Source organism: Rhododendron vialii, chromosome 9a (genome assembly GCF_030253575.1).
Source record: "Rhododendron vialii isolate Sample 1 chromosome 9a, ASM3025357v1".
Classification (NCBI taxonomy): domain Eukaryota; kingdom Viridiplantae; phylum Streptophyta; class Magnoliopsida; order Ericales; family Ericaceae; genus Rhododendron; species Rhododendron vialii.
The window spans coordinates 40,085,583-40,111,150 of NC_080565.1; the positions used below are offsets into that span (position 1 = coordinate 40,085,583).

General features: G+C 38.0%; 3 protein-coding genes across 8 annotated transcripts; 2 read left to right on the forward strand and 1 right to left on the reverse strand.

Moving 5' to 3' along the window:
• The first annotated feature begins 1,103 nt into the window (after positions 1–1,103).
• On the forward strand, positions 1,104–7,467 carry LOC131300601 (uncharacterized). 6 transcript variants are annotated; one of them, XM_058326520.1, is made up of 7 exons: positions 1,105–1,333; positions 1,476–1,572; positions 2,641–3,506; positions 3,692–3,800; positions 5,426–5,521; positions 5,607–5,720; positions 6,319–6,456. In XM_058326520.1, exons 1-6 carry the CDS (start codon positions 1,275–1,277, stop codon positions 5,688–5,690), a joined length of 1,311 nt encoding a protein of 436 aa, XP_058182503.1. In that variant the 5' UTR covers positions 1,105–1,274; the 3' UTR covers positions 5,691–5,720; positions 6,319–6,456. The 6 variants fall into 6 exon arrangements, with proteins under 6 accessions (XP_058182505.1, XP_058182503.1, XP_058182502.1 ...); XM_058326519.1 differs by lacking the exon at positions 6,319–6,456 and adding an exon at positions 6,656–7,467 and having other exon boundaries at positions 1,112–1,333; XM_058326523.1 differs by having other exon boundaries at positions 1,112–1,333; positions 6,182–6,456.
• On the reverse strand, positions 7,160–12,606 carry LOC131300602 (uncharacterized). The gene is made up of 10 exons (XM_058326526.1): positions 12,212–12,606; positions 11,565–11,643; positions 11,372–11,466; positions 9,710–9,814; positions 9,518–9,597; positions 9,000–9,090; positions 8,817–8,924; positions 8,395–8,481; positions 7,696–7,764; positions 7,160–7,536 (listed from the first exon to the last, which is right to left on the reverse strand). The coding sequence occupies exons 1-10, from the start codon at positions 12,458–12,460 to the stop codon at positions 7,393–7,395; spliced, it is 1,107 nt and encodes a 368-aa protein (XP_058182509.1). The 5' UTR covers positions 12,461–12,606; the 3' UTR covers positions 7,160–7,392.
• Positions 12,607–21,467: 8,861 nt separating this feature from the next.
• LOC131299913 (protein MAIN-LIKE 1-like) lies at positions 21,468–24,150 on the forward strand. The gene is made up of 6 exons (XM_058325485.1): positions 21,468–21,494; positions 21,638–21,670; positions 21,774–21,797; positions 21,904–22,731; positions 22,824–22,979; positions 23,632–24,150. The coding sequence occupies exons 1-6, from the start codon at positions 21,468–21,470 to the stop codon at positions 24,148–24,150; spliced, it is 1,587 nt and encodes a 528-aa protein (XP_058181468.1).
• Positions 24,151–25,568: the final 1,418 nt, after the last annotated feature.

Sequence of the window (25,568 nt, forward strand, 5' to 3'; positions counted from 1 at the left end):
CTTAACAAATACTTCATCGTTCTGTAATTCATCCTTGTTGTTTGTTGTTAATAATTAACTCTATATATCTCATATAACAACATACATATACACATATATATATACACTCTCTTTGAGACACAAACTAAAACATAAACCAGTTTTTTTTTTTTTTTTTGATCGGCTAAAACATAAACCAGTTACTACAAATTAAGTTTCACCACGTTAATTTTTCACTCTCTCCTGCCATCCATATCATGGAAAATCTAAACTGATGAGTAGTTAATTTGCATCATTGTGCAACTATATGTTATATTACCACAAATTACAAGCCAAGGAGTTGAAGCCAAGTTGTGATGCGTTTTCCCCATAACAGGCTTAACACAAACTCATTTGTATGTATATATACTACTGGCCATATTTGATTGTGAAAGAATATAGAATATACTCTTTCCCTAATGATTGATCATGTTTTGATCAACGTCAAGCAATTCATTCATCACCCAATCGAAGGGAAAAAGATTTCATTACAAAATACAGGAATTAATGAATCAAAATTACCAAATCAAAGACACGAGTTGAAGTTTCGACATGATCGATCATGTTGAAGTTTTAGCAAAACTCAAATATTGTAAAAATGAATTAACAAGTACAGATAGTATAATAATTTATTATTGATTAATAGAAACAATAAAAACAACCACAAGAAGATTAAAAAAAAAGGACCCGGCTTCTCTACAGTTAAACTGCAGTGAAGTCTAACTGCAGAGAATCCATGTAGTTGTATCACAAACTTTCATCTTTGCATTTAATGGTCCAAATTTTAAAAAACTTTTCTTGAAAAAAGTTAAACTTTTTCCTTTTTTTAATCTCGACCTTTAGAAACACCATCCGACGATTGCGAACACTCCAACCGCACCTCTGTAGTCCAAAACGTGAACTACAGATAAGCCTTGTGCTTCTGTAAAAAAGGGCCCATAGGCTCGAGAACAAGATAGAGTACTTACTAGCCCAATTTTCATAGGCCCCTGGGCTGGACCTAGACTTGGGTTCTTGGAAATTAAGCAAGCCGGGCCCGATTCCGGACATCGATTTAAATACTACTTCTCTACTCCATATCCATATGGAATGAGTCGGTTCACGAATATTTTGACGTCCGCTTTCGATTTGAAGTTCCCTCGTTCGTCATCAGTCACCGTGACTACTCCTCTACTGCAATCCGGACAATCCAGACTCCAGAGAGAGAAAGCGTTTCGACGTTCAAATAGAACCAAGGAGCGAGAGAGAGAGAGAAAATGGATCACTCGATTTGCCCAATCTGTCATCTGCCTGTTCTGTCTCTCCAACTAGAAAGGTAAAATACTACTAGTCTCTAATCTATGGGTCCAGTATAGTATCTGTTTTCAATACTGCTTTGTGTGTTTGTTGTTGAAACTTTGATTTTGTATTTATTATTTTTTATTGAGGGGGACAAGTGTAAATTGATGATGGTGTAGGCATGCCAACAGTCACTTCGAGGACGAGGAATTCGCAAGGGACATCGAGTTGGCTCAACAAATCGCGCTTGCTCCCCCTAGCCCCCCTTTTAATCCGGTGCGCTCTCTCTCCCTCCTTGTGTGAGATTGAGATTACTAAATTCTTGTTATCGCAGCTGAATATTACGATGCTGTGTTTCGCAGTTTAAATTTCACGCCGCCAAACACCTACCAAGCATAATGCTAGACAATCATGCACTTTTTTGAAAAGGGTGATGATTTTTATACTCCACTTTGTCTAAGGCTTAGTTTTGAATGGACCTGTCTAAGTATGTTGGAATATATTCAATTAAATGGACGTGTGTAACTTTACCTAAATAGGGCTATAAAATTTGGAAGAAATATATTACTTGTCTCATGTGTTGAATCCTGCATTACGAATTGTATTACAAGGTGGGGAACACGATCCTATGACTCATGATCTTGAAGTAGCTAATGCTATACATAAAGACTAAGAACAACTAGCTTTAGAGATACGTACAGGAGTAGTGAAAGAGCAAAACAGCTAACGGTCCAATGCATAAAGGCAAAGAAAGTGGCACCCATTAAGCTACAAATTTTAACAAAGACAAAACCAGGATTATGAGAGGAAAAAAGAAAAGAAAAAGGGAGTGCTTGGCTGATAATTTGAACTTCAACGCAGCAAGTAGGAAGACAGGGTGCTGATGGTTTGCTAAGAACCTCCATGAGATGCCAGTTTGAGGAATATAGAAACTTCTTTGAGGAACTGTCATACCTCTCGATGTCTGTGTTGTCCCTTGCTGGCAAACTTATTTAGTAGGGCAGAACGGATCTGTGTGTGTGATACTCCGATCCCAAACGGATCTGTCATATATTATACTAGAACTATTTATCACACTATGCTACAAATTGCTAATCCTAATGTATACAAGAAACTTATACCTTGAAATCTAAGTATTTCTTATAATTAACAAAGAGATTCCCAAGGATATGTACAACTAAATGTTTATTATGAAGAAATGACCAAGTTTGAATCTTTTAACATGAAAATTGTGGAACATACTTGGAACATGTGTTTACTCAAGGTCGTGCATGTTACAATGTATGTGCGACATCATATGGTTCCTCTCATACTCGCCAAACAGCTAACCATCAGAAAAATCAGGTGATCAATGACATGGCATATGAAACTAATGCTCGAGAAAGCCCTGAAAGTAGTGTCTCAAGGAGTGATGGAAGGACAAGTGATGCGAGAGACAGTGACATTGATGAAAAGATCTGCTATTTAATTGGTCTACAGATAAGAGCGCCCTTCTACCAGGTTGAAGCTGGGTTGATGCTGTTGTTGAGAAAATGTTTGGAATCGGATACTGAAAATTCGGCAAGTATATTGTCAGGCTATGTTGATCATTTTCAGAGCATTGAATCGGAGGATGTAGGCTGGGGCTGTGGTTGGCGTAACATCCAGATGCTCAGTTCGCACTTGCTTATGCGAAGGCAGGACGCGAGGGAGGTTTTGTTTGGTGGTGCCGGATATGTTCCTGATATTGTGTCACTCCAAAGATGGCTTGAAATTGCTTGGGAAAGGGGTTTTGACTCACTTGGATCGAGTCATTTCAATCACAAAATTTATGGCAAAAAGAATTGGATTGGAACCACTGAATGTGCCACACTTTTCCGTTCCTTCGGGCTTCGTGCTAGGATAGTGGACTTTGACAGCAAGGATATTAAAGCAAAATCTTCTGCTCCTGCTTCGCGCCATGGGACATCAGGTATAAAAGTGTATGGTCCAATGGACAGATATTTGTGTAGAGGGTTTACTAATATCCCCCACGCGATTGCGAGCGAGCAAGAAAATCTTAGTTCTTCTAGCACATGTGCGGGGAAAGGTTCGGTTACTTCTACCTGTAGCAGCTCAGCTACAATGTCACTAAAGGGTCATCAGGTTCTCATTGATTGGGTTTGGAATTACTTCTCTGACAATAAGCTCACTAAATTTGGCAATGCTCGTGTTATCGTCAGTGAGAAAGTGTAAGCACTTCTAGTTAATAGCGATCGCCTTGTTGACTACTTCATGAAGTTATCAGATTTGTCCTTGCCTCCTTGGCTGTTTTGAACAATATTAATGCTAGGTTATTTATTCTGAAAATGTTATTGCACGAGAAGAACTATACTGTTTAACTGTATTATGATCTGTTGAGTGCTCCAATGAGCAGGCCCTTGTACTTCCAGCATGATGGTCATTCAAGAACCATTGTCGGGATTCAAGTCAAACATCAGCCCAAGGGATCACAGTACAACCTATTAATCTTAGACCCTGGTCATGTATGTTTGTCCACATTAAATTTTATCTTCAAGTTATTTAGCTGTTTGTACATTGCATCTGGTATTCTGGTTATAGAAATTGCCACAAAAAGCAGTGTGCATGAAAGTTATTCAGCCTTGAAGGCTGAAAGTGTATGTTGTTCCAAAGTTTGCATATACACGATTTCTGAACCCTAACAAGGATAGTCTTGGATGTTAAAATATGTGTAGTTACGTTCGTACTTATGCTAGCTGGAAGTAAGATGATCAATGTTCTAAAACTCGGTACTCGCTCGGCCGGCCACCTTGTACCTTGTAGGCCGAGTACTCGGCAATTGCTCAGTGATTACTCGGCGAGTAGAAATTACTTGGAATTTTTTTTTTTTATATGTTCCCCAAATGATATTCATAATGCATAATGAGAAGTTCAATGTTCATAGTTCAAACCAAATGAAACTAAGTACAAAATTACTAGTCCATTGCAAAGCTTAACGTTCAAACCAAATGAAACCAGATACGAAATTAATAGTCAATTACAAAGTTCAACGTTCAAACCAAATAAAACGAAGTACGAAATTAGTAGTCAATTATTCCTCGAAGAAGAAGAGGAACAGCAGCAGTAGCTTGATTGGTGTGTTCACTCGATTAGGGTAAGTATAAAACTATACTAAAATTACACTAACGACCCTTCAAATTTAACATATTATGTATTTTACCCCATTTTTCAGTTTTTTTTCGATTTTCTCCCCACTTCCGAGTAATCTCGTTTTACCGAGTAATCGGTACTCGCCGAGTAATGCCGAGTAATCGGCTGGCCGAGTAATTCCACCGAGTAGCCCTAACTCTACTCGGCTAGGCACCGAGTACCAAGTACTCGCCGAGTATTTCCGAGTTTTAGAACACTGAAGATGATACCCGAGACAATGAGACAGTAGCAGAGTGCCAGCTGCTGTATAGGTGGCTACATGACCAGATCTGTCTAATCATTTTGGGCTTTTACGAAAAGATGTTCAGTTGTGGAACTTTTCAATTTGTCTAGTTTCTCTCGTCTCATGAATTGCCTTCCTCTTGCATCCTTCGTCTAGAATTCGGGTGCTACTGCATGATATCTTCCTCTTTGTTATCTCATTCTCATCTTTCTTCAATCAATGCTTTTGGTCTGACCGTTCCGTGCTCATAATCTGGTTTAAGGATGGGGTTTTCACATATTTACCGAAGAGTTAGGTTTCCCTTAATTAAGTGTGTATCTGCTACGTATGTGATACTGCAGATGTTTTTTTTCCTCTCAGTCGTTTAGCTTTTAGTGACTCTCTAGTTGAGTTCTGTGAGATTTAGAAAGACTTGATGCAATTGTTGGACAAGCTGTGATTGATAATTACAAGACTCGTTGCATTTTTTTCTTCTTGTGAGCTAATGAAGGCTACGTGTATGTCTCTCTGGAAATTTATGTACTTCTCAGTATGAAACAGTTGTTGGTCAAATGTCATCATAAAATTCTTCCACTCAGTTTTTAATTCTGCGGTTTGTATATTGTATGCATGCATAATGTACTTCGAAATTAAAACAAATTAGCAGAAGTATTTTAGGACATCTACTGTCTTCTCTAAATTGTCACGTTTCTTTGCTATCTATTGGCATGCTGGCAGAAAACAGCAGCTCTGGAAAGATCTCTCAAAGATAACGCTGGATGGCAAAAGCTAATAAAAAGAGGTGTACACACACTGAGGAAACCACAATACCAGGTTATACTGCAGTTGAATAACTTTACCTTGGTCTTATGCTGCTCCTATTTGTTAAGGTGCTTGACCCCTTGTACGTGCATTTCAGTTGTGCTATATTGATCCCGGAGTTGCCTATGCGAAGGAGATGGAACAGCTCAAGACCTTAGATAGTGCCCATGTTGAATTTTAGATGATCTCCAAACTCCTACGCTTTTCTTAGGTACATCTGCTTCAATGACCTATTTATATGAAATTTGAACGATTACAATTTGCATCCACTTTGTGATAAGATAAGACTTATTACGTTACATTCTTTGTATCTTGTTCTTGCATTAGAGAGACTCAAAATATTGAATATCCGAGAAATTATTAGTGTAATGACAGTGGCAATCTTCGCCTTGGTGTCGGAGTTTTCTTTATCTTCCATTCAATATTTGCGCAATGTACTAGAGCAACTAGGAGAAGTAATTTAATGGGTTCTCACTAGTGATCTTATTGTTCTCTCTCTTTTAGAAGCAAAATGTTACAAACAAATCTTCTTGGATAAAGCAAAGAAAGATTGGTCATCGTCCGTGATATATAATCACACTATTCTGGGCTTAGTGCATCTTCTATGATGCATTTAAATTACGAACTTATTGCTGATGATGTATCTTAGTATAGATTGTAACTTTACTGCAGATATTATATCAAATACCCCAAACGGACCCATACCTAGTAGCGAAGATGCGTGTCAGTGCAAACAGTAACTGGAAGCATGATACGTTGATATGATTTATTCCTTTTACCACTATCCATGTGTTTCCATTTTGATACAGTCATGGGAGCAGAGAAATAACCAGGCTAGGGGTGCCTCCGACCAAGTAACTGAGGTTTTGTCTGACCAAGTACCAAAGTGACTAGTTAAGTACCCAAAGACTATTGTGACGAAACGAAAATTCATCGTTTATGTATGTTGTGACCGGGATTTCAAACTTACGTACGTGGTGACTTAGTGTTTGTAAGAGACAAAACAGGGATTTCAAACTTACGGCAGTTCGGGTAGCTTTTCTCTCTACATCATCTGTGTTGCTACGGAATGCCCCGAAGTCTGGGAAAGTCACAATTTTGTTCTGCGTCATCATGGGGTTTATGCTTCATGTGATTCTTACGCAGAAGGTGGTCATTCAAAGTCCTCTTGGAGAAACTTGGTTCCTTCGACATTCTTCGAGACAACACCAATCAGCCAGCATGGGAATCATATCAATTGACCACGAATTCTAAAAAGGGAGTTGTTTCAGAAGCTTTGCTTTGGAGCATTGATGCCACGCCGAATGTTGATCATGTTGTATTTTTGGATCAGAGCTTTCCTGGGGTTTTTTGTTTTTGTATTTTTAGAACTTTTTGAGAGCAAGGTTTCAAGTCATCTATATCCTTTGTTTTGCTTCTTTCTTGTTTTTTCACCCTCTTGATTTTAAGGCATGCATATCTCCCACTGACCAAGTAAAATTCATAGTTTGATCCATGGGAATTGGAAAAATGAATCGAGCAATGTCTCCACTGTATCATTTGGAGGACTTTGTCCGGAGTTATCTGGACTAGGTTTTCCAAGTTAATTGAAATAGTAATGGTACCATCTTTAGAATCAAAAGGCAAATTGAAAATACTAAACCAGCAATGTTCACCAGAAAGCACAATCCTTATCATTATCGAATGCAAAACCAGATGAATGACAACTTTTCAGTACAATTGTACCCAGCTCTATTTTACACACTAAAGTCAGTTGCAACACAGTTGATGGTCTGCTAAATAAAGGTCAAAATACAAGTAGGAACGTTTAAGAAATAAATTGCCTGTGACCATTCCCACATATCCTCAATTCAATGAGCACAAGGTCTTCCCAAAATCATTAATTATAATGTATGGGATCCTAGTTCTGGCTTACTTTTACTTTTCTTCATTCTGGCTTTAAACCGAGACTTTGCCCCTAGGATCTGCACCGTGTTTAAGAAGTTCCCAACTGCCATGATAATCAAAAGAATCCCACTTGTTATTACCTGCCAAAAGCAAATTAGTAATCAGTAGAAGCCCAACAAATATAGTGATTACTCGAGCATTTGTGCCAGTAACTTAACCCAGAAAGGCCCAGTAATCACAAAGTCAAATACCATCAAAAAAAATCTTCAAGGTTCTGCATCATATTACATCACTCTTACCTGCCACTCTGAAATAACACCAACCAGTGCAGCTTTAAGCAGCAACATCCCTACATATGCTTCGAAACCCTGAATTTAGCATGCGCAAACAAAGAAAAGGTGAACTTAGCTGTCTTTCTAGGGTGATACACCTTGTTGCATCTTCTATTGGATTTGAAACAGATGAAAGTAAGAAATGCCTTGTACAACTATCGAGCAAATGCAAGGCCCTTGAGAAGCTATAGAGTCCGTCCATGCTGTTAGATATTTTGCATACATACTCATGTGTTACAAGCAAAGCATTGGACTACTATTCATAATGCATAGATTTCTTCTTTTTTGGTGAGGATAACTCCTCTTAATGATCTTGATATGTGCATTTTTTGTACAAGTGAATTCCTTGTGACAAAGACAGAAAAGATTGTGAAGAATTGGGAAATTACATGCACAAAACCACAATTCTCAAATGGCAAACCATAAGAGATCAACAGTGTTGCGAGTAACGAATGAGAACGCTTAATGTTTGTCTTATGATGCACTTTGAGAGTAACAAAACTTCCTTTCTATAGCAGTAACAACAACTTCCTTTCCGTACACACATCTTTTGGTAAGCTATAGCCAGGAAATTATTTTTCTAGTCACCAGTCTTGATTCAGATTACTTTCATGTTTTTTTATTGAAGATGATTTAAAAGAAAAGCACATGAACAGTTTGAATCACCTGCAAGATAAAAAGAATGGGTGCAAGAAGCCATAGTTGACCTTCGACTCCAGCAGTTTCTCCCCAAACAACATCCATTATCCTAGCCTACAAACAACAAGAGTACCAAAATTTATGAGCCTCGGGAGACCTTTACAGGAGAACATCAGAAACCTAAACATTTCTAATGATGCCCGCCAAAACAATTTCCTATTCCCATTTTTGTGGGTCAGAAAAACCAACATGAATCACCTAGGATTGACATGCATGAATATTTCAACCAGCAGAAGCAAAATAACTCATTAAAGTTCTGCAAACCATGCAATACGTAAATTTTCACACAAGCGCAAAAGACAGACAAAGTAGACGGCAGAAAGAACAGAGAAAGTAAAAGACAGGTTAGAGCACGTGCAGAAATTTGTAGGAGCATTTGCTTGTTGCACCTTGCCCATTGCAATACGTGTGTAGAGTCTTTGCCGTTGATATCTATTTTGTAGTAGCATTGCAACGCCTTGCATGATAGCCCATTGCAGGAACAGTTGTACCCCTTTCTGCACAGTACATGCACAGTGTTACAAAAATCGACCCAAACTACTTTCAGTATATACTCTTAAAAAATTTATGACCTGCTTCTGGGCACAATTAGGTTCTCTTTCTATCTCCCAAGTGAGACTGATAAGCGCCATAGCCATAGCAAAGTAGTGATGGTATATCCACCTATAATAACATAAGAATGGTGCACTTAAATATCACGGTTGCACATATATCAATCAAGGCAAGGTCAGATAAGAGAAAAAAAGAATCCACTGCATTTTCACATTGTCTTGGAAGTTCTTAGGTGATTAGACGAATAAACAGAATCAAGGCCTCTATCAGCCAAACAATGCTGCCGCCTGCCGGTGATATTAAGGAGGTTGATGGCCCCTCCCAAATCAAAAAGAAAGCATGGCCTATGTTACAATAAAATTCGACATACAAAACTTTCATGGAATTATATTGTATCTGGCACATGTAAGCATCAATCTACTCTTATGACAACGGAAGAAATGAATTCTAACTCAAAATAGTTGAACTGATGAAGGATAAGGACAACCATTTGAACAAAAAGTGTAACAAAAATCATGCCAAAAATATTCAATTTTACCATGGGCGAATATCACTTCCATTCACTCGAAGTATGTTCTCTCGCAAAGCCAAACCCGTATAGAGAAATAACAACCAGGCCTGAAAAGGCATGCTTAGTATGCTTAGAAACAAAACAAACATATGGTACCAAAATAAACAACAAAAAGGAAAACGTGACAAAAGCTTGATTAAACTTTCCACACGTAAGTACCTGGTAAAGCTGAACAGGCAATGCAGGTAAGCATCCGCTCCATATCCATGACCGTAATACAAGTAACAGTGATGGGAAAAACAGAAACAGAAATGCAGTTCTATCCTGTCCGTGATAGCATAAAAAATAATTAAACCAATTAAAATTCCCTGATCTATATTTTATAGTTTGACCAGTAACGGAAGTATTAAGAAATGGTTAATTCCTTCCATGACTATCCACAGTGTAGGGTGAATCAAAATATACACATCTAAAGATAGAAGTGAGCTTCTAAACTGACAGTGCAATCCAAAGTGCAAAAAAAGGGTCTCCTCCATGCATAACAAATCAATCACAATGCTAAGGAAACCCATTTCTTGCCATTGAGAACACAACCAAACAGCAATAGAAAAGGTCCACCATATTTCTCTTCCAATGCCCGAGATTTTTACCACAGGTAGCCAACCTAACATCCTAGATATATCTCTTGAATAACCGGAGAAAAACAAATCTGACAGCGTTAGTCATCCTTCCGTAAGGAAACAAAATTCACATTTCATCTCTCTTCTGCAAATGGAAAATTAACAAGTGAATCACAAAGCATCCCAACATCCTCATTTGGCACGCTTAAGGCCAATGAATAATGAATATACCATTTTCACTTAGGTAAATTTAGAACTAAAACAGGAACGATGGTGCAGCCTGAGTCCAGAAGAAGTTACCAAGCTCAGCGCCAAAAATATACAATAAAATGTCACTAGGCAGAAAAACCAGAAAAATAGTGTCTGAGGGTTTATCTCGCTTTGAGTTATAAACACAACATTTCGGGACTAGCTACATCTTATGAGTCAACCTCTCCATCCCTTCAAATGGATAGATCGTAGAGGATCATCTCGACAGGCGGTCTCTTCGAATACGAACAAATATTCAATTCAATCCTTTTCTTTATTAGATGTCCAACGGGAAAAGCAGGAGAAAATTCATTTCTTTATTGGGCAACCATATTTGAAGTTTGTAAAATCTTTCTTCACACTTGGCGATTTTGTAAGTTCTCTTCATTGAGACATCAAAGGTTTGGCCACGTTTATTCACTAGCCAAATCACCCACATTAAATTTTGACACTATCCAATTATGGGGGCTTGGAACTATATTTTGAAGTTTGTCCAAATTTTCATTGAGACGCCAAAAGTTTTATACTTTCGCTTGAATTTCACTCTTCTTGCTTTTCTTTCTTTTTATTATTCACTAGCTACATCCAAATTAAAGGTAGTAAAAATCTGGATGTTTTGTGGCACGCCTTCTTACTCCAAGTATTTGCCCAACATTTTGGCCACAACCATGTGTCCCATGCATCCTCCCATTTCGACGACTCACCGAAATACCCGGTCAGGCCACCCCATCCAACTTTCAGGCATTAAGATACTGTCCTGAACCAACATAGACAGCACCTACATATAAAAATGAAACCAACATAGACATCAATAAACCGCCCTCCAATGTCACTCTAGTGACACACAGTCAGATGGGACTCTCACAGCCCTGAAACACTACCCATAATGCAAAAACCAAATGCACCCAGTATTCCCACTATAAACGAAAAATACTGTAATAGATGACGACAGAAAACATAGTATAACCTGAAAGGGTTGCAATTGCATAAATACAATTTAAGGAAGACGTACCCTAAAGCTATTGTACTCCTCCTTTACTTTCAATTTAACATCTTTCCTAGTGGCACGTACATTAATTGGACCAAGAAACATGCGCAAGAACCGCCCTGCCAGCAATCAATAGCAAATTAACCGCAGCAACTCCGTATGCAAAATCGATAAAGACATAGATAAATGAAATACCACCAAAAATACTGAAAAGCACCAGTAAATTTATTAGGAATAAAGGCAGCCGTATCTCCCTCATTCAATATGTAGCTAGCCCGGCATAGTGCTTCTTCCAGCTGAGCAATAATCATAAGCAAACAGATTTGTCATTGCACTATTCAAAATCTTAATACACTGTATAACGTAGCGGGATTTATTGATTCATGGTACTTGAGTTCAACTCATGTTGGCTGTTAAAAAGCTTGTTTAAGATTAGCATGTTACAGGAAAAAACCAATCTTGAACATATTTGGAGCTGCTATATATTTCGAGCTTGCCGCCGTCCCAAAAGATTGTCCCAAAAGATTGTCCGGTCCTCAAAATGAAAACTTAAAAATAATGTGTCTTTGTTGTAAAAAATAAATCAACATTTTGCCGCTAGCCACTAAATATCAATCACTTGTTTAAATTTATCAAAAAAAAGTTCGATATTTTCAGGATAAAAATGAATTAGTTGAAGTTCTCGTTTTGAGGACTACAAAATCTTCGCGGGACGGAGGAACAAAATCCAATCACTTAGCTCACGATAGGCAGATTACAAATCGTAAGACATCCAAATCGTATAAGAAATCAGTCAAGGTTCGACGTAATTTTGAAACTTGTTCTAAGTTCCAAGTAAGACATCCGGTCGCTCGAGATCTTTACCTTATCGGAGTGTTTGGAATCCAAGTTGGCAATGGAAGGACGGAGTGTGCGAATAGTGGAATTGAGGGCGAGGGCTCGCTGTCGGAGGGCGTCTTCTTCGCGTGAGGATGCCGAAATAAAGGAGGCGGCTGAGTCGTGCAACAATTTCACCGACTCCACCACTCTAGAAACCTCTTCCGACACCCTTGTCTCCTCCTCCGTCTTATTACTATTATTATTAGTATAATTATTATCACCAGAGTCCCCCATCGATCAATTGATTGATTGATTCCTCCCGGCCCCGTCGTCAATAGAATCTAGAGAGAGAGAGAGATGTTGCAGTAGTAGTGAGAGAGAGAGTGGTGAAGGGGATCGTTTGCGAGAGTGCGTAGTTTAGACATATAGAGTAATTTAGTGTATTAATCAGTCACATGTTGTTAATTTTCCAGATTATAGGTGGGCTAACCGATCTTTCAAAATAAAATAAAAAAAAGGTGGGCTAACCCCGCACCTCTAATCCATGATTTAGGTAGGGCAACCTCAATCCTACCCTACCCTGTGCAACTCCTCACCTAATTATTGGAGTAGTAGTACAATTTCCCCCTTGGTTTTTTTTTTTTTTTCCTTCCCTTTGGAACAAGGATGTTCAATTTTGTCTTATTACGTTTCACATATTTTTAATTTATGCAGAGCCAATAAAATCAGAGTATGTCTTCAAATTTACTACGAGGTGGAGAAAAATGGACTTTCTGTGGTGGCTTGTGTTTAGTTTTAGTTTTTTTATTTGATTAGACAGATGATAGTGTCGTGTAAGCACAAAAAAAATAGTACTCAATATTGTGACACATGAAAAATGTGATGTCATTACGGAATCAAAGTTGATTTTAATAGGAATATTGGCACTATATCTTCGGCCTCACGATATAAATGTAACTCGGTATCTCAATACTTGAATAATTTGGTATCATTACGTATTTGTCCTAATGCTTGGTATCAAAATTGAATTAGCAAATTGATTCGAAAGATTTTTTGTTTTTGTTTTTTGAAGAATTGATTCTGAAGGTTGGCAAACACACACACACACACATTTTTTCATTTAGAACTTTAATTATAAGTAGGAGACCACATAACAGAAGTTTTTCACTATAAATACTAGAATAGAGTTTTTTAGGGGAAAGGTCTTCAAATCATAATTAAATGTAGTTTCAGTACGTAATACAATATGGAATACTTAAAAACTCAAAAGCATAATACAAAATCTAAGAAATCATTTTCTCAAAATGAGGTTTGGCTTTGGGTTGCCAAACACCTAAAATCCAAAAAGTAGAAATGGAAAAGTTGAAAATGAGGTATCCAAACAGGCCCATATAATCATGAAAAATGTTGTTTTCAATTACTTATCACTAATAGATATAGCCTATCAATAGAGGGTACCAACCTTAGAAAATTAAGGGGGTGTTTGGATGGCCTAGTTTTGCATTTTCTAATTCCCATTTTTGGATTTTGGGTGTTTGGTAGGAAGAGGGAAAATAGATTTTGGGTAAAATCTATTTTCCAATTTGTTGTTTCTAAAACAAAACAGATAATCTACAAAAAGAGCTTTTTCAATTCCAATTTTTCCATTTTCGAATTTAGCCATGCCAAAAAGACAAGATTACCCTTTCTCTTTTCAGATAATTCCCATTTTGCCATGGTTTTGAACGTTCTCTGTGTACTGAATTATCAGTACACAGTTCTCACATACCACAGAGCAGACACGAGAAGGGAGAGAAGACGGATCCGGAGCACTGGAGGTTCGACGAAAGTGGGGAAATCATTCGCCTCTATCACGTTCTTGCGTCTTGTTTAGGTATTTTTTCACCTCCCCACCAGTAATCGTTCCTAGGTTGTTTGTTTCCAATTTCAGATCTGGAAATTTTTTTGGAGACATTTTAGATCTGGGGTTTGCATGTACGAGAAAAGTACCCCAAGTCTTGACCACGTCTCTCCTCAAACCTCTCCTTCTTCTTCTCCTCCACCTCTGTCTGAAAACCCAAACCCAAACCCAACAAAAAAAACAGTCCAGAAAATCGAGGATCCTTAAATCTTCGAAAAATCTCTCCGAAAATCCCTACCAAACCGTAAGTGTAATGTGTTGGGTGTTCGTGCATGATAAATTTTTTTACTGGTAAATCCCTTCATTCTGCGACTCAATCTAAGTTTGATGTTGTTGTCTAATGTTTGATCTTTCTTATATGAGATCTGATTTATTTTCCTGTCCTATTTTTTTCTGAGCCTGTCCGATTAATAGACTGGATCATTAGAAAAGATATGAACTAATAATAAATATCGGTGTTGCTTACAAAGATCATTAAAAACATGAAGTTAAAGTGGTTTACGAATACAAAATTGGAGTAGAGTTTAGGAAGAACAAATGCCTTTTTTCCCCTGCTTTGTTTGTAGATAGGTGAAAACCAAACTGGTGTTGACCTAGGGGCTGTTATTTACAAGGCCAAAACATGTTAACTGAAGGCAGCAAAGGTTAATATGGCTTTTCCTACTCAATTTTGTTTAGCACGGTAGACACTAGGCAGTTGACAGTAGCTCCTCCCACTCTTTGGTCAGGGCCTGTTATTTGCAAGGCCAAAACATTTGAGTCTCCCAATTATCAAAGGAGGCCTATGGCTATGCCTTCACATCTATTAATTCTAGTTCTTGTCCTGTTCTGATTATACAATGCTTTAATTCCCCCTAATGTCCCACCTTCTCTTGAAAAACATCTGTGGCCATACGGATTTTACATCTCCGGCATTTCAATAATGAAGCTTGCAACCGGACACTTTTCTCTAGTTGTTCAACCAAAGAAGCAACACGAATTATAGAGTTATATTCAAGTGAATTAAAAACCTGACATAGTACATAATCTATTAATGCCTCTAGCGTATATTGACCGAACTTTGAAAGCAATTCCATAGAATTTGGAACAATTTTACCATACATCTCCTTAAGATAATCCTTAGCACTTTTTTGATCTTTACTGATTAATACATTGATTATGTCTTGAGCAGTCTTAAACATGGATTCCTCATCGAACTTTATAGTCATGTCTTCAATCAGAATTTGGATATTGTATAATTGCTCATTTGATAATGGGAAATTCTTTTTTTCTTGCCTCAATAAATCGAGGGTTTTGTTAGGTCATTGTTTAGGGTCATTTGCTTCTTTATGATATGAATAATATTGATAGAGATGATTAAAGTAGTATTGATAGAGATGATTAAAGTAGTATTAATTAGTCGTTGAGATCCAAGTGGTTCACCTTTTCCTAGGACTATAACTAGTGTTGAAGGATAATGAGTGCAGATGAGTTTTATTTGGTAGACGCCGGGTATCCAAATACTCGAGGTTTTCTAGCACCATACAAAGGTTGTATATATCATACTCCCGAATGGCGTAATGGAGCTGTACCAAGGAATGCATATGAAAAATTTAATAAAATACACTCATCCCTTAGGTGCACCATCGAAAGGACCTTTGGAGTATGGAAAGCGCGTTGGCCCTTGGTATGCGACATTCCCGTTGGGTACACCATGGAAACGCAAAGAGATCTTGTAACTACAACAATGGCCATCCACAATTTCATAAGAAGGAGTAACATGCCCGATATTCCTTTTGGCTTTTATGATCGGCGACCTAATTTTTTGCCTTCAGATGCAGGTGTGGAAACTACAGCAACTAATGGTCAACATGGACATGTGATCGTTGGAGATGATCAAGACATGGAAAATGTAAGGGCTTCAATTCGGGATTGGATTGTCTCTAACCGTATCCGTTAGAGGAGTTGTTCGGTGTCGTAGTATATGTTTGTTCAATTCGAGTAATTTTTTTTAATCCGAACTTCTGTAATATTTGGTATTGTATTGTAGTTTGTAGTATATTTGTTCAATTTCTGTAATTTGGTTTAATCCGGATTTAAATAATATTTTGTGTTGTAATGTTGTAATGTTTAGATTATAAATTTCATCGCTTCTTGTATTGTTTAGTTTTCCCATTACTTTGGTTTAAACTTCATTGTTAATTTAATTTATAATTCAAAAACATTTTTGATGGAAAAGTAACAACAAACAATAATTGAAATAATAAAAATATAATTTAAAAAAAAACGGGGGACATCAGTTTCATGTACGTAGGAGAATTTCGGAATTAAATTTTAAATAAATTGAGCCCAAACATTATTTATATATATTATACATCATTATTAATAACCGGGGGCAACATAGTAAAAAACCAATCCATAATTTATTTTCATTCCATATCTTCCAAACACTACTCCTATTGCAAAATGCATTCTGCACATATCATCCAAACACTCTACCAAATACAAAAATACATTCTGATCATAATCTCAAAAGCCAAAAAGGCAAAAAGTGAAAAATGAAAAGCCAAAAAATTGCCTCCCAAACACCCCCTAAGTAATTTACCCTGACTTGTTAGATGCGCCCCTCTTGCACATTCTTGAAAACATTATACTTATGGACACTAAAAAGGAAACTTAAACTAGCTGTTTGTATATCGACTGATTGTCATCAAATTAGAAAAAAAAAATTGAAAGGCAAAGGTAATAAGGAAACCAACAAATAAAAAAATATGCTCTCATCTTCCTTTTTCTCTTATACACAACTGGCTAATAAATTTCTATTGTAATAATTATTTGAACAATATTTACAAGAATCCCCGATGTGGAAACTAAACCAAATACTTCAATTTGAAATTTGAGAGAATGCAGTAAAGTCATTAATAATAAAACTTACAAATAGGAAGAACAACCCACTATGAGCAGTTATTAGATTAATAAGATTATACAAACCTAACCTATAATATATAAAAATACATTGAACCAGTATACCTTTTACTATATTTATGGGTTCAAAGATTCATTGCATCGATGAATGAAAGGTTCCATTGCTTCCATATACGGTTGATTGAATAGTACTTATAATTGTTTTTATTATATGAGATCAACAATACATGATGGAGTTTGAAGAGAGAACTTGAATGAAGTGAGTGAAAGCATGACAACAAGTAAAAACTTAGTTTCATAGTTTCTAAGTTCGACTCTCACCATGCCACGTGAAATTAGTCGAGATGCACGTAAACTTGACCAGATACCCAGTCGAAAAATATATCTGTAAAGAATTCATAGGTGTACTAGTTTGACCTTGGAAGATGGCCAACCTACAATGGCAATTAAACGTGATAAGAAGTCAAATATGTAACGGAACAACAATCACTTCTAAACAGAGGGGGAACAATGGTAAAACGTGAAGAGGAAGGGGACCATAATTTAATTTCATCAAAAAATTCCTCAAAGCGTAATTCCGTGTATTCAGAAATGCTAGGGACAAAAAAAAATTATCACGAAACTATTCCGAAAAGATCAATTAGTAGTTGAGATTCATTTTGATGTGTGTAACACAATTATCAAAGTGATTCTCAACCATTGATCGTTGTTCAAAGTGATTCCCAACCATTGATCGTTGTTTTCAGGGTACTTTCCGATAATTTTTCTTGGGGGCTGCTATTCGCAGCCCCGTATTTTCTCCCGTAGCCCGTTACTCCACGTAGCCCATTTGCAATATTTTAAAAAAGAAAATTTTCTCCATGTAACCCATTAAATGTACCTGATCTTTCTATTATACCCTTCCCTCTAAAAAATTACACTTAAACTCCCCCACCCATCCAAATAGAAACCCTAATCCCAGCCAAATACCCAGCCCACCCATTACGTCTCTTCCCACGCCACTCCATTTCCGTCGCCCCCCACCTCCACCTCCATAGCCACCACTGCAATACCGCCACTCCTGCCGCCGCACCACCGCCGCACCACCGCTGCACCACCGGCTCAGGTTCTTCTCTCTCTCTGATCTTCTCTCTCTCTGTTCTTCTGTTCTAATCTCCCTCTGTTGTTCTTCTTCTTCTCTCTCTCTCTCTCTCTTTGTCTCTCTGTCTCTCTGTGTGTGTGTGTGTTCTTCACCACCGCCACCCCACCACGCCAACCCATTTACATACATGTATTTGTGTAGAGAATTTGGTAATTAGATCCCGTATTTTTGTAAATATTTTGGTAATTAGATCCCGTATTTTTGTAAATATTTTGGTAATTAGATCCCGTATTTGTTTAGAAATGTTGGTAACTAGATCCCGAAATTGGTAGCAAAAAACGGTGAATGTGCCCGATTAGTAAGCTGTGAGATGCTACGGACTCCACATCCTCCACGGCTCCACCTAATTGGACTCCACATTCCCTGGTTCTAATCGATTAACCCTAACTTAGAGCAAAGAATATGAAATAGCTCATAACCATACAACTTAGACTAGCGCATAACCAACTAGGATTTAACTTATCAGAGAGTCGGATATTTTGTGTCCTCGACTTCATTGTGATGATTGAGCCATGGCTGCCTCCTTTCGCAGAAATCTTTAACCTATTTAAATTTAAAACATCCAAATGGAATAGATCCACCACCAAATTTGACCTAATTATGCAATAGAGTGGAACCTTGATTGATACATGCAACAAGGTGAAAAGATCATAGGTTTTCACAATCACCTTAGACGCGTACCCGATGAGAAGGGATTCAATTGAATGAGTAAGGGCTGGACTCTGAAGATGCTCTTCAATTAACTCATAGTCTAATTATAAGCCAAAAAATGCGCTAAGGTTCCTTGCTGTTTTTCAGTAAGCATTTTCTAGGATCTTAGCTTTAGATTGTCACCATCTTCAGCTATTACAAGAGTTACCACTAGTTCATATGCAAGGCCCTTTTCCCAAACAAGAAAGTTATAGTTAAATAAACAAGAAAGTTAATAGTGATTCCCAAATGGAAAAAATAATCAAGAGCTTTGCATACTTCAACAAAAAAAAAAAAAAAGGATTGGAAATTAGTCTTTTTGAAAGATATATTTAGGTTTTAAACAACGTTGCCAATAGCTTGTGTCCCTCGACAAAATATTAGTAAGGGTATTGATATTAGTCTTTTTGAAAGACGTACTCATATAGGGTACTGAGATTAGTTTTTCCGAAAGACGTACTCATATTTGAAACAGCATTCTCATACTCAACAAAATAGTACGAGGAATTATTACCAGACGAAATCAAAAGCTAAGGTATGGCCTTCATCATAAGTTGTCTTGGTAATTTGCTATTCTTCCTGTCCCTTCTCTGTTTTGGAATATATTTTGCAGAACACTTGGTACAAAACTTGTCAGACTCGATTTGTCAACCAAACAATGAACATATAAGAGGGAGAGCAATGAACACTTTGTTGCAGTGAGCCAAATGAGTTTGAAAATGTTATTGAGTTTGCTTTGGACATTGGTTGTCTCTATTTGCATCATTTGTATGAATTGGAGGAAGTCTGAGTATGTTTTTACAACAACGGTTGAAAAGCTATAGAGTACTATTATGGAGTTTTCATTTTGTCCTGCTATAAGCCATAGCTTACTGATAGTGCATAGTCTTATAGGCATTCTTACTTGTTGTTGTCTTTTCAGACTTGTAAATTTGTATTATTGTTATGATATGCAGGTTATTATGCGTCCACCACGTGGAGTTCGAGGCCGAGGTCGGGCCCGGGGTGTCCTTCAGGACGAGTCTGAGGCTCCTGAGGTAAACAGCTCAAGTCTTTCTCATAGACAAATTCTGCCATCTTCCTTCGTAGTGTCTCATGTTTAACAAGTTGATCTTTTTATCACATAGGTGGTATTCGACCTGAGAACACGAGACTTGACATACCTGCCCGAGTTTATACTCAATAAAAAAACCACTCGGCTTAGGTCGGATCTGTCCCACATATAGTGTAAGGGCATGTACGAACAGTGTGAAACATTTTGTACAAAAAACTGTTTTAGTTTGTGTACAAAAAGCTAAAAAAACCACTCCGCTTAAACTCGGATCTTTTTATCATGAATGTTCGATACTACTTGATGTGTACCATTCCTTGTTATGACTCATCGATAAGAGGGTATCGTTCCCTCTTTAAAGACTACGCATTTTTGTCCAGTATCCAGTAATACAATTTGACTGAATGTGAATTAACTAGCTAGCTTTAAGTTCTGCCATGCTGAAGTGGCGTAGAAATTGATGATGGCATACTGTTTGCAAGATTGATGATGATAACTTCAACCACTTGAGCCACGTTGAAGTATGTTTGCTGTTTGTTTATAAAGGATACGGGCATGATCAACCAAATTGATAAATAAGAACTGTATTCAAAATATTTTGTTGAAAGCATCGGAGTCAAAGTGGATATGTTTAGGTGGACAAAAATAATGAAACTTTGTTACTAGTAGTTTTTTGTGGAAGATTTTTTTCTGGTAATGGAGTTCAAGGATGTGAATAGGAAAAGTTTATGTCTCAGGCATTAACTGTTTGTAAGCAACAGTGTATTGCCTTTTGGTAAATTGGAGACCAGAAGCAGAAGCTTCACGTATGATAAAATGTTCTGACTTCTGAAACAAAATTATTTTTCGGTAACCAATCACCGAAATTGTTTATTATTTTCAGTAATCAGTAACTGACATGTTATGCTTATTTCGGCAACCAGACGTTAAAACTTCATGTGGAAATGGAATAACTTGTAATTGTATTATTTAGGTTATACGTTCACTGCCTCAAGTTCGAACTCGTGGAGGCCGAGATCGGGGCCGTGGCCGGGGCGAGGCCGAAGTGCATCGTCAGGAAGAGGAACATGCTTTCGTCGAGGACATACCTTTGGATGAGGTTAAAATTTTTCAATTTCACACCAGCTTTGTAGTAGTTTGTATTTTATCTTTGTTTGTTTTATGAAACGTTCGGTACCAAAAAATTGAAATATGTATGAACTGCCTCTTTTAAGACTAACTTGTAATTGTATTATTTTCATATACGTGTAGGTTATGCGTTCACTGCCTCGAATTAGAACTCGAGTAGGCCGAGGTCGGGGCCGGGGCCGGGGCAAGGCCAAAGTGCCTCGTCAGGAAGAGCAAGATGTTGTCTTCGAGGACATACCTGAGGATGAGGTGAAAATTTTCCAAAAAGGGTTCCACTACATTTTTATTTTGTTGAACACTAACTCATATTATTTGCAATCTATAGTTTTTTAGTTTTAGGAACACTAATATGTACTGTTTTTGTTTTTTCTTATACGTGTAGGTTATAGCACCGCAGCCACCGGTAGAGGAAGATGTAAACTTTTTTCAATTTCAAAATTGCTTTGAATAGTATTTTGTAATCTTTATTTGTTTTATGAACAATAATATGTATTGTATGTTTTTGCATATACGTGTAGGTTATAGCACCGCAGCCACCGGTAGAAGAAGAGGTAAACTTTTTTCAATTGCATAATTGCTTTCAATAGTATTTTTTAATCTTTATTTGTTTTTTGGGACATTCTAATATGTATTGTATGTTTTTGCATATACGTGTAGGTTATAGCACCGCAGCCACCGGTAGAAGAAGAGGTAAACTTTTTTCAATTGCATAATTACTTTCAATAGTTTTTTTTAATCTTTATTTAATTTATGAACAATAATATGTATCGTATGTTTTTGCATATGCGTGTAGGTTATAGAACAGCCACCGGAAGAGGTACATTTTTTTCAATTTTATACTCGCTTGCTTTTATTACTTTTTTTTAATAGTTATTTGTTTTATGAACACTAATCTGTATGGTATTATTGGCATGTATGTGTAGGTTATTCGAGCCCGGCGTCGACGTCGGGGCCGTGGCCGGGGCCGGGCAGAAGCACAGCAACATGACGATGCGCCTTTGGATGTGGGTGGTCCGGAGGACCTATCCTTGCTAAAGAGTTTTCACACACATGTGGCTAAAGCCATTTTGGAGGGAGAAGAGAGGGGTACATTAAGATTGCATCAACACTCGGGTCTTTTGGGCAATTGGGTAGTTACAGAAGACAGGTTCAAACAAAAGGTATTGAATTCGGGCTTGCTTCCATTGTGTAGCATAAATAAAAACGCGCAATGCAATTCCTTTAGAATTGCTGCATTTGTTGAAAGGTGGCATCCGGAGACGAACACCTTTCACTTTGACTTTGGTGAGATGGGGTTGACATTAGATGACGTAGAACATCTACTAGGGATACCTGTTCGTGGATTGCCTGTGTACACGGAGGACGAAAGGACGCCAAAAGAACTGTTAATGGATTTGCTTGGTGTGTCGAACGAAGTTGCGACAAATGCAATTACTGTGAATGCAGTTAAACGGTATACAGTTAAGTTGAGTTGGTTGGAGATGAATTTCAAAGACGTAAATGAGACGGACACAGACGAGCGGGTTGTGTGTTGTGCTCGTGCGTACCTGCTATATGTCATTGGGTGCACCCTTTTTTGTGATAAGTCAGGTGGGTTCGTACAGCTTGACCTCCTTCCACTATTGGAGGATTTAGATCAGGTTCATACGTACGGATGGGGCTCTAGTTGCTTGGCATATTTGTACAGAAATCTTGGTTATGCAAGTAGGAGGAATGCAAAGCAGATTGGTGGATTTCTTATATTACTAGAGGTACACCTACTTTTTCTGATTATGAAAAAACCAAAAAGTTCATGTTACGGATATATGATTGTAATATGCTTCACATGCGTATAATGCTATAGGCGTGGATAAACGAGCACTTCCCAACGCTACATGCTGTTGTTGACCCAGAGTACACGGAAGAACTTCCACGGGCACGACGTTGGTGTCTGCATAGCGAGAGTGGCACAAGTGTACAGCATTACCGGCGCGTGTTGGACAACTTACTTGTAGATGAGGTAGAATTCTAACACACTCTGCATTCAACATTTTGTAGAATTACGATGCCAATTATAAGCTGTCTTACAATATTATACAGTTTGAGAGTAGAAATTAAACTCTTCCACTGAGGACAGAGAACTGTAAGTACAATTATTTTATAAGCTAATCAAATATAGGAGAAGTTCCAACTTAACCTGTGTCAATATTCTCCAAATTCTCGGTAACACATTGAGATGCATGACATGGCTTTTGCTTAAAAATATCTACTATCAAACCATTAGCCTTCTCCATTGTCTTCCTTAACTCATCTTCTGAAGTATCGTAATTCTAGCACAGTGATGCAGGGACATTAATCGAGCAGAATCATTAATCGTGAAATTTCTTAAGCGTATGGGGACATGAATAATCAAGATAGCCTGCTATTGTAACCCTGCCTCAAATGGCTTTTGTTCAAATGAAGAAAACCCAATAGGAGTTCATGCCACTTTTCAATTGACGTGTGCACTACTTTGCCTCCTTGGCCTACTTATAAGCCAAGTTCCACATATATGCCAGACTTTAGTTTTTGAATGAATGATACAGTGTTAGTTGATGGCTTTTGCCGGATCGTTTGATTAACTTGTTAATTTATTGTACTATTACATATCATATGTTTTGTTTGACAAACAGGTGATATTTGACCCGTACAAGGCCCGCAGGCAAAATGTCTCTGAGATTGCTTTCTACACTGGTCCCATTCGTGCCATGTCCTATGTGGAGCCATACCTCCCCGACAGAGTCTTGAGGCAGTTTGGACTATTGCAGCGAATACCCGCAGACCCTATAGCACCTCAGCGTGCATCGCGAGGCCAGCACACCTACAACGTTGTTTACGAATGGACTGAAGGTTTTTGGTCTAGCCCTGACTACCACTTGGTGCCTGAGGATAAGAGAGAGCCTACACCACCTGGGATTCCTTGGGCGTGTACTGATGACTACATTCCGTGGTTGAGGGTGTTCTCGCACCCGAGGGTGGGACATGGTTTGGCACCTGGTGGAGGGCGTGTTAGGCAGGGTCGTGAGGAGCAGGTTCGGGTTGTGTTGGATGTGGTACACAGGGCTTTGGGCGATACCGAACTTGGAGCTGTTGAGTTGCGGCAGGCACTGCAGGACGTAGAAGCTATTTTACGGCCCACATTTGTTACTTAGGAGTTTGCGGGGTGTTTTGGGGTGAGGTTAGATGTTGGGTTTATGGATAAACAGTTCTTATTAGTATTTTGAATTGTGTAAGACATTTGCTACTTGGACATGTTGGGCTTTTTTTTTACGAACATTTGGTCAAGCTTGTTCTGCTTTTTTTGAACTACTATGAAAGTGTCTTTCACAAAAACAAACTTTCAAAATTTCAGGCCCTGTCCACATGGTCCTCCACAGGAAGAGAATCTTTGTAAATATGATGGAGTCCAGTACCTTGTCCAATCACAACATTTGTTTGAAGTTGCAATTTTCTCCATACATCACATTATCTACTCCCCCAGGCCAATTCAAAATTCTGTATAGAGCCCCCACACTCACATGCTCCTCCTCAGGGAGAGAATCTAAAAAGGCATTTATGTTCTGTAAATCGTACAAATTATTCAGTATCGAAGTGCTGAAATATTTATTATAACAACTTCAGGTTCTAAATGCTGAAACTTTCACAATTTTTGGTAGGACACTACTGAAAAATTTTAATAATTTCGGAAAGCAAATGCTGAAATGCTGAAATCAACCTGCAACCGAAATTAATAACACTTTTCAGTAATAAGGAACCGAAATTTTATAATTACTTCAGCAAGCAAATGTTGAAAAAGGGCAGAATCTTTTTCCCCAATAATTTCGGCAACCAAACTTCTGTATAGTGCCCCCACCCACATGCTCCTCCTCAGGGAGAGAATCTTTCGTAAATATGTGCAGTGCCTTGTCCAATCAGTTGATTTGTTTTGAACTTGCAATTTTCTCCATACAGCCCATTATCTTCATCTCAAAGCCCCAACGTATATGCCTATAAATTGGGAGCTGACAGAGGGAGTTTCAGACTCATACCTCCCTCTATATTTCCAACTATTTCATACAAAATTTAACCTGTGTCCCAAATTTGTAAACCCTATGGCCGGAGTTTCAATTAACATATGTACATCCCATAGCGTACATATATTTTCATCAGTCAAATTATTTCGATGGCTTGTGCATTGTCATGCTTTTTCCAAGCTAGGTAATCAAGCCGTGTCCATCCGAATATGAGGTATTGGGAATATTCAACGTCCTGACCATTCGTTCCCTTGTCCGAATAAGAGGTGTTGGGAACGTCGGTCAGTGTGCGTACATACTACAACGACCACATTTGGTTTTCTTGTTGAGTGGAAGGCACGTCACCTACCCTCCCTCTCGACGTCGTCGGAGTTGTAGTCACGTCGATGCTCCTGTAGCTGTGAAGGTGTGTGGAGCTTCCTTCACTTCCCCTGACGTACCCTGTCCGGGGCTTACAATAATACGCAGTTGTGCCTTGTTGCTGTGTAGGAGCCCTGAGCCACCCCAACCTGCTCCATCGTAAAATAGTATCGTTTGACATTTTCAATGTTATTTTA